General features: G+C 47.5%; 1 protein-coding gene across 1 annotated transcript in view; it reads right to left on the bottom strand.

Moving 5' to 3' along the window:
• The window catches only part of LOC139415262 (forkhead box protein N3-like), a 51936-nt gene that overhangs the window by 19211 nt on the left and 22725 nt on the right, over positions 1–10000 (bottom strand). The window contains exon 3 of the mRNA XM_071163231.1: positions 885–1033. Coding sequence (XP_071019332.1) covers positions 885–1033 — 149 coding nt within the window. The remainder of the gene's footprint in view (positions 1–884; positions 1034–10000) is intronic.

A 10000-nucleotide genomic window follows, 5' to 3' on the forward strand; every position in this document is an offset into this window, starting at 1 on the left:
TTTCCACACATGGGTTCTTCTGTGTGCGTGTGCGCGCGCATGTGGGCTACTGAGTCAAAGTGCCGCTAGGGACCCCGGGTGTGAAGTCTCTGTCAATAGAAAACGTATTTGCCTTATTCCTCTTTCTCATGCTGTATAATGTAATGGAGAAACTGACATCTTTCCCTTTTCTACCAGCATCCGGAAACTGGCCTCCAATTTGTTCCACCTCCCCATCCCTCATTGTTAAAAATGACACTTTTACGTTTTACACTGAGCCAATTATTCGGTCTTACACAGTCCAGTGGTTCTGCGAGCCAACCTGCCCACTGACTGGCTGACCGATGGAGGGCCAGAGAGAAAAAACTGAAAAAGCTTTATAGTGGTTTTCTCTGACATAGCTACCCACTGGGGTGACCAGAGAGGAGAGAAAACGAGAGGAATGAGAGGTGGGAGAATGGAGAGAAGAGAGGAGGAAAGGAAGGTAATGGAGAGGGACAGAGTTGTAAAAGGGGGGAACAAAGAATTATAGAAGCAGATAAGAAGAGGGGGATGTGAGGAGGTAGGAAGGGAAGGAACGGGGGAAACTAGGGGGGGAATGTCAATGACAAATTGGGGTGGCAAGGGGTCAAAAAGAGAGGGAGAGAATAAGGGACACAAGGGAAGTGTGTGTGTGTGTGTGTGTGTGTGTGTGTGTGTGTGTGTGTGTGTGTGTGTGTGTGTGTGTGTGTGTGTGTGTGTGTGTGTGTGTGTGTGTGTGTGTGTGTGTGTGTAAGCGAGAGGTGTGTAGCTACCTGTGATATGCCTTAGGGAAAGAGGGAAGAAGTGGGTGAACGATATGAAGAAGGTGTAAAAGACAGAATGAAGAGAGTGTGTGAAGAGAGTGTGAGAGGTATGTCAGCTACCTGTGATACGCCTGAGGAGAGGTGGGGGGAGAGGTGGAGGGGGTAACCAGTCCTGGGGAGTAGGGGTGGTACGGGGTCTTCTTCAAAGCCTGGATCAGGTTGTTTCGGTACTCTGGATCTATGGACCACAACGAGCCTTTACCTATACTCTGAGAGAGGGAAGGAGAGAGTGAGGGAGAGAGAGAGAGAGTGAGGGATAGAGAGAGTGAGGGAGAGAGAGAGAGAGAGGCAGAGAGAGAGAGAGTGATGGATAGAGAGATAGAGTGAGGGATAGAGAGAGTGAGGGAGAGAGAGAGAGAGAGGCAGAGAGAAAAGAGGATGGTTAGTATTATTTAACTAACAACATGGAAACAGAAGCATTGACCATTTGAACCATGGCTACATGACAGTTGTTGCTCTCAGTATCCACTGTCCCTGGAAAACCAGCCTACATCATAGACACACCAGACCACAAACAAACACGGAGACACAGAGCAGAACAAGGTCCAAAGCACAAGCTCAGTCAACATCCAGCACCACAACCCTCTCCATATGTCCTGTCTTTCTGTTGTTGTCAGCGACTTAATGCCCCTAGTTCTATTCACAAAGTCTCTCTGTCACTCTCTCTCTCTCTTCTTACTTTCTCCCACCCTCTCTCTCTCTCTCCACCCCTCCCTCTCTCTCTCTCCCTCCCTCCCCCTGACGTTCTCTCTCTCCCTCCCTCTGCCTCTCCCTCCCTCTGCCTCTCTCTCTCGCCCTCTGCCTCTCTCTCTCCCTCCCTCTGCCTCTCTCTCTCCCTCCCTCTGCCTCCCTCTCTCTCCCTCCCTCCCTCTGCCCTCTTTCTCTCCCTCCCTCTGCCTCTCTCTCTCCCTCCCTCTGCCTCTCCCTCTCTCCCTCCCTCTGCCTCTCCCTCCCTCTGCCTCTCTCCCTCTCCTTCCCCCTCTCTCTCTTCTTACTTTCTCCCCCTCTCTCTCTCCACCCATCCCTCTCTCTCCCTCCCTCCCCCCGACGCTCTCTCTCCCTCCCTCTGCCTCTCTCTCCCTCCCTCTGCCTCTCTCTCTCTCTCCTTCCCTCTCTCTCGCCCCTCTTCTCCTTCACTTTCCTACAGAGTTGTGCTGCAGACCAGATCCCAACCAGATGAAGCACATTGAAACAGAACATGACTGAATCCATTAGGAAAACTCTGGAAATACAGTACCTCTCAAACATCACCCCAGGACTCATACATATCACACAAATGTACATTCTATCAGAAGATGTGTCTTCAAGGCATATTAGTCTAAATATATTCTCTGCAGTGATAGTGTGTGTGTGTGTTATTGCAGTGATATTTCCATTTTCCAAAGTGAAACATCACCACAGAGCACTTGGTTAAGACAGGAGGAGAGTTTTCCATTCCAGAGGGGTTGTGCTGTTCTATTTTAGAACTCCCCCCGCCCAATGAAGACGTCTACTTCCCCTCAGTGCCGTTGGAGAGACACACACACACAACCGCCATGCAACTTCATACTTCACTACTCCGATCACGCCTGCCAAATAGACAGTAAAAAGACAATGGAGTGACGAGAGTGCGAAGAGTGTGTGTGTGTGTGTGTGTGTGTGTTCAAAAGTTCAAAGTGACTTAGTCATGCCTGCGTACCTTTTCCATATGGGTAGTCCTGGGAATTGAACCCGTTGTCAACGCCATCCTCTACCAACTGAGCTAATATAATCAATCCCATCACTGTGACTTTTTCTGTGTTTTTACACGATACAGGGACTCACAGGCGGTAGGTACAAAGGCTTTCTTGATACAGGTAAGGTTCGTTTCGGCTGTAGCTACAATTGACACTGCCGCCGTGTATTAAAATATGTCATGTAAGAAGGCTGTGTATCTATATCTATTTACATTACAAGTACATTTGTCATTATGTGTTGGCTTGTGTCGTTCCATTGGTTTGTTAAAGGACAGAGTATATAGACTTCATTACAAGCACTAGGTTGTAATATTTAGGCCTCATATGTTTACAGGCATGTGTGTGTACCCAGTCCAGCCACTTCCCCTGTGGTGTCTGACATTACCCAGCATGCCTAGCTCCCTAGTGTGGGTCTAGTACAGCTAGAGATGCCTTCCCTGGAGATTATGATAGTACACCCAACCATGCACACACGAAACACACACACACACACACACACACACACACACACACACACACACACACACACACACACACACACACACACACACACACACACACACGCACACACACGCACACACACACACACCATGACATCACTCACATCTCACCCCCGCAGAGGTGACCCTGCCGGCCCAAATTTCCCCCTCGCACTCTCCCGCCAGTCCACTGCGTGTGTGTGCATATGTGTGTGTGTGTGTGTGTGTGTGTGTGTGTGTGTGCATATGTGTGTGTGTGTGCATATGTGTGTGTGTGTGTGTGTGTGTGTGTGTGTGTGTGTGTGTGTGTGTGTGTGTGCATATGTGTGTGTGTGTGTGTGTGTGTGTGTGTGTGTGTGTGTGTTTGTGTGTGAGCACGCCGCTTGGCAGCCTGTTAAATCGATGCTCCCAACAGTAGAGTTGTCTGCTGACCTCACCACCCCCAACCACCAATCAGCAGACAGCTCCACAGCCCCCGGGTCGATGGGCCAATCAGAGCTCCACAGCCCTCGTGTCGATGGGCCAATCAGAGCGCAGAACTCGCCTAGGCAACAGGCAACAGCAGGGGGTGGAGAGGAGGTGCTGAACTATGTCAGTGTTAGCAGATTAGGATGAACGTTACCACTAGACATTTGATCTGGGATCAGTTTCTTGTTTTTAAAAACTCATGGCTATGGTTAGTATTTGGGGAGGGTAAACCGATCCCACAGCACATCCTGCCATGGGTCCCAGAGTAACGTCTAACCTGAGAGGTGTAGTGGTGGTGGAGTGTTGTTGGCAAAGAAAGTGACCCCAAGTCTTGTTAATGGGAGTTATTATTTTTTGTAAGCTAATAAGGTCCAACCTACAGTATGCAGTAACCCCCCCCCCCCACCCCCCAAAAAAAGTGTTTTGCAGCTGCACCCTTGTCTCTCCCTCTCCTCCCTTCACCCGCTCCAACTCCTCTCCCAGAACATGCATTGGTGCCATTCTCTAAACCCCACTGGAGGTTTCTTGCACAGCTCCATTAGGTGGAACTGGTTTATCCTCATTCACCCACACAACACCAGATCAGCGTCTCAAATGGCACTCTATTCCCTATACCCTACATAGTGCACTAGACCTATGGGCCCTGGTGAAAATTAGTGCACTATATAGGGAATAGGATGCAATTTGGGATGCAACACCAGGCCTGTTTCTCCTGCAGGTGTGTGTCAGCCACTGTAGCAGGGAATTAGGGCTTTAGACCCAGGACAAGTGAGGCTGGAGGGACTGGTTACTGGTGTCAGCTACACTAAGCCAAAAGTATGTGGACACCTCCTCGTCGAACATCTCATTCCAAAATCATGGGCATTAATATGGAGTTGGTCCTCCCTTTGCTGCTGTAACAGCCTCCACTCTTCTGGGCAGGCTTTCCACTAGATGTTGGAACATTGCTGCGGGGACTTGCTTCAAATCAACCACAAGAGCATTAGTGAGGTCGGGCACTGATGTTGGGCGATTAGGCCTGGCTCGCAGTCGGCGTTCCAATTCATCCCAAAGCTGTTCAACGGGGTTGAGGTCAAGGCTCTGTGCTGGCCAGTCAAGTTCTTCCACACCAATCTCAACAAACCATTTCTGTATGGACCTCACTTTGTGCACGGGGGCATTATCATACTGAAACAGGAAAAGGCCTTCCCCAAACTTTTTCAACAAAGTTGGAGGCACAGAATCGTCTAGAATGTCATTGTATGCTGTAGCATTAAGATTTCCCTTCACTGGAACTAAGGGGCCTAGGCAGCACCATGAAAAACAGCCCCAGACCATTATTCCTCCTCCACCAATCGTTACAGTAGGGACTATGCATTCAGGCAGGTAGTGTTCTCCTGGTATCCATCAAACCCAAATTCGTCCATCAGACTGACAGATGGTGAAGCGTGATTCATCACTTCAGAGAACGCGTTTCCACTGCTCCAGGGTCCAATGGCAGCAAACTTTACACCACTCCAGCCGACGCTTGGAATTTTGCATGGTGATCTTAGGCCTGTGTGCAACCCATTTCATGAAGCTCCCGACGACCAGTTCTTGTGCTGACGTTGCTTCCAGAGGCAGCTTGGAACTCGGTAGTAAGTGTTGCAACCGAGGACAGGCGATTTTTAAGTGCTTCAGCGGTCCCGTTTGGTGAGCTTGCGTGGCCTACCACTTCATGGCTGAGCCGTTGTTGCTCTTAAACGTTTCCACTTCACAATAACAGCACTTACAGTTGACCGGGGCAGCTCTAGCAGGGCATACATTTGACAAACTGACTTGTTGGAAAGCTGGCATCCTATGACGGTGCCACATTGAAAGTCACTGAGCTCTTCAGTAAGGCCATTCTACTGCCAATGTTTGTCTATGAAGATTGCATGGCCGTGTGCTCGATTTTATACACCTGTCAGCAATGAAATAACTGGCTGAAATAACCAAATCCCCTAATTTGAAGGGCTGTCCACATCCTTTTGGCCATGTAGTGTGTGTTCTTAGCATGGCTACATGTACTTCAGAGGCACTGAGGTATGGAAATAACCCTGCCGTTAACAGGGAATGGCTAGAATTTAGGTGACAGATTTATTCAGGATTGGTTCACAGTGGAGAAGATGGCCCTTCATGCCAGCCCTCGCAATGGGGATGAGCGAGAGATGTATCTGGATATATAGCTGCGTTTACCAGCAGAGACGAGTCCCACTAGTTTACATTGAGTGTTTCTCTCTCTGACGTCGCTCAACTAAAAACAACAGTGCCTAGGCTATTTCAATTTGGGTTGGCTGGTCACCACTATTTCCCCCCCCCTGTCTTGGTGTCTTGGAAAGAGCCTTGTTCCTAGAAGAACCAGCTGCATGTGTGCTCAGTGTTCTGTGCCGACACTACGACCCAACCCAACCTGGTTCCACGCCACTGCCCATCTGTGTTTATAAAGTGTTCTGGGAAGTCACATGGCTCCAGGAGGTAGAAGTTGACCTTAACAACAGATCTAGGATCAGATAAATAGAAACCCAATGCTAGCTTTAACCCTTAGGGAAAAAAACAAAAAATATCTGAGCTGGTTACACAGACATCACCGATGACTTGACATGGACCAAAACCATCACCACTCTTGTCAAAATGGTGCAACACAGTCTCTACTTCCTAAGGCGGCTTAGGAAACACGGCACGGCACCTCTCCGAGTACTACTTCTGCACCATGGAGAGTATCCTGACTAGTCACATCACGGCCTGATACGGCAATTGCTCCGTCCACAACCACAAGGCCCTCCAGCCGGTGTTGAAGAAGGCTCAGTACATCACTGGGACTGTGCTCCCACCCATCTAGAATATCTACTAGAAACGGTGCCAGAGGAAGGCCCACAGCATCGTCAAGGACCCCACACGCTACAGCCACGAGCTGTTTACTCCCTCACCGTTGGGCAGATGGTATCGGAGCATGACGTCTGATCTCAATAGACTCAGAGACCGTTTCTATCTACAAGCAATCAGACTGCTGAACACTTGAACTGGACTGACCATCTGCACTGACTCTCTGCACACAAACACACACACACGCTACACACACACACATCACAACGGCTGATACCACAATCGTATTTACTATTGCTAATACTGCACAATTTAAACACTTGCCTGGAGTGCCTGGATACAGCCCTTAGCCGTGGTATATTGGTAATATACCACAACCCCCCGAGGTGCCTTATTGCTATTATAAACTGGTTACCAATGTAATTAGAGCCGTAACAACTAAATGTTTTGACATACCCATGGTTTACGATCTGATATATCACGGCTGTCAGCCAAATCAGCATTCAGGGCTTAAACCACCCAGTTTAGAACAAAACTTAAACCTTGAAACACATGTGTTAATAGACACTATTAACAGAAAAAGACAGAAAAGCACTGATTGTAAAGAGTACACACAGAGTGGTGTAGGCTAAAGAGCTGCATTCCCGAGGGCATCCCACGGGACCTGTGGCCAGGCTGAGAGCATTTTTCATGCTGCGGTCAGGAGCGGGCGGTCAGACAGACAATTTTGGAATGAAAATTTGTTTTAGTCCCGCAGATTATTGAGAACGGTCGTCTTTCTGTCTTGTACGTGTTCTCGTGTTAAAGCACCTGTTTGTTAGCAATATTCACAAACTCGAATAGCCTAATTCTTGCTGATTTACGTTCAGTGGCCTACCTTGCCTCTCTTTCTTGAGGCGTGCAAGATCAAATACGCCTATATGTGTGATCTCAAAACGGCTGGGACCTGGGCTGCTACACCTACAATAACGGGACTGCAGTCGGATTCGGGACCACTTCTTGCGGGAGCGGGTTGGTGTCAGACAAGAAGTCAGCAGGAGGGGGCGCGGTACGGCAAGCAGCAGGAGGGGGCTCGGTATGAAGAGCAGCAGGAGGGGGCGCGGTACAAAAAGCAGCAGGAGGGGGCGCGGTATGAAAAGCAGCAGGAGGGGGCGCGGTACGAAAAGCAGCAGGAGGGGGCGCGGTACGAAAAGCAGCAGGAGCGGGATGAAGAAAATCGGTCCCAAAGCAGACCTCTAGTCCAGTCTAACTCAGTCTGTCAACGAGAGACAGAGACAGAGACAGAGACAGAGACACAGACAGAGACTGAGACACAGACAGAGACTGAGACACTGAGACTGAGACTGAGACTGAGACTGAGACTGAGACTGAGACTGAGACAGAGACAGAGACAGAGACAGAGACAGAGACAGAGACAGAGACAGAGACAGACAGACAGACAGACAGACAGACAGACAGACAGACAGACAGACAGACAGAATGGAAGACAGAGAGAAAGAGAGTAGTTGTATGCTCCCCACATCTGTTTCCTCTGTTACATAAACTGTACTCTGTAGTCTGGGACCCACTAGGAAAAGAAGGCAGAGAGGAGAGAGAGAGGGGGGAGGGGGGAGGATATTAAATGGTCCTGCTGTTACTGACCCTAATACTGTATACCTCTTCAACCAACCACATACCAGGGATCCGGGTGTTGCCATGGTTCTAAGATGCATCATAGTATAATGGCAGACAAGGTTATATCAGAGAACTCTTTGTTCCAAATACATTGAAGAGTCATTGAAAACATAGGATCTGTTTTTCTTCATCTGCTGTGACCAACCCTACACTCTTAGTAAAGAAGGATGTAGAACCTAAAAGGGTTCTTCAGCTGTCCCCATACACTCTAAAAAGCAAAGGTTCCTGGAGTGTCCTTCAGGGGTTCGTCAAATTGAAACTGTGGGGGAACCCCTATAAGTTCTTTAAAGAACCCCTTTTAATGGATCCTCAAAGAACCTTTTGGGGTTCATTTTGAACTACCCCCCCTCCCCTATTACTATTATTAATATTAATAATAATATGCATAACAATCACAACAATAACACGATATTTTAGTTCTCAGTGTTTATTATGATTTTAGAGGCAAAGCAGAATAAAACAATCTAAATATGAGGTAAACTCCCAGCAGAGCCCCAAATCCAATGGTGTGTTGATATTAATGTGTTGATGTTCTCCGTATCCATAGCCAGAATGATTTTGCAGAGCATGGTGATCAAACAGGTTTCCTGTTATATTCATCAGAGGTGTAGGGAGGGTGAAGTCTGTGAATCCCAAAGAATAGTAATTATACAGATGATTAACAAAACATGCACACTACAGTATTCATACCTTGTTATTTGTGGTAAATGTGAATGAAAACAACGGTTTTGATAATGGTTTTCATACACATACCATGTCCATAATGTAGAGGCCTATGGGATATTCATTGAAGAGGTAAGAGAGGAATATGGTAAATGTGATCTGCATAATAACATACCAATACCTATTGACATACCTTTGTATGCCTCCTCGTCTTCATACCTGCAGACACAGACACAAAGGTGAGCAGTTTAGTCATCTGCACTCAATACAGCTAGCCTTCAAAATATTCTTACCTCTTTGTTGATTGATATCCATTGACTTGTGTCCATTTTCTGTTTTTGAAAGATTGGCACAAATATGAAACGATAGATGGTATCATCATTAAACAAAATAAATGTAGATCATACAAAGGACAAACATTACCTTAAATTGATCTTTACGTTTTTCAGTGAAGTGCCTGCACCTAAATGTTTCAGTTGGGCAGTTAGGTTCCTGCAAGAACCCCCACCAACTAAGGAGGTTCCTCGATAAACCCCACCTCCTATTGGGTTCTTGGAAGAACCTTTTGGGGGCCACGTTCAGTGCCAAGAACTCTAAGGTTCTTTGAAGAACTTTGAGGATCTTAGAAGAACCCTTGTTGAACCCCACATTTTTAGAGTGCAGGAGAGCCCTATGAAAAACCCTTTTAGGTTCCAGGTAGAAACCTTTTGAGTTCCATGTAGACCCTGAAACACCCCTTTTACCAGAGATCTGTTGCTATGGATCTTGAGTTAGCCTGGTTACCAGTCTGTTTCCACTTTAGCCAACAATGAAAACAGAGATTTAGTTCAAAGTTGTTTCATACACTAGAGGCAAGGTTAGGTTAGATAACTGTCTGATCCCAATACCCTGGGAAAGCGTTGAGAGTATTGCATTGACCAAATGGCTCTTTTTTGCACTGCTTCTCATACACAACTGTTTCTTCATAACCCACTTTTCAGCTTTGATTTCATAACCAATATAAAGCTGTGTGTGTGTGTATTATGAGCACAACACCGTGTCCTGTCATTAAGGCTTCTCATTCACCAATGGAGGAATCCTGTTTGTAAACAACACCATGGAAACCGTGAGACTTGAGCCCTCTGGCTGTCTCGCACAGACACACGCGCACACACACGCACACGCACACACACACACACACACACACACACACACACACACACACACACACACACACACACACACACACACACACACACACACACACACACACACACACACACACACACACACACACACACACACACACACACACTTACAATAAGCTAACCCCAGTCAGTAGTCTTGTCGTCTACCTGAATATGACCCAGAAACA

The sequence above is a fragment of the Oncorhynchus clarkii genome, chromosome 8 (assembly GCF_045791955.1).
Source record: "Oncorhynchus clarkii lewisi isolate Uvic-CL-2024 chromosome 8, UVic_Ocla_1.0, whole genome shotgun sequence".
Classification (NCBI taxonomy): domain Eukaryota; kingdom Metazoa; phylum Chordata; class Actinopteri; order Salmoniformes; family Salmonidae; genus Oncorhynchus; species Oncorhynchus clarkii.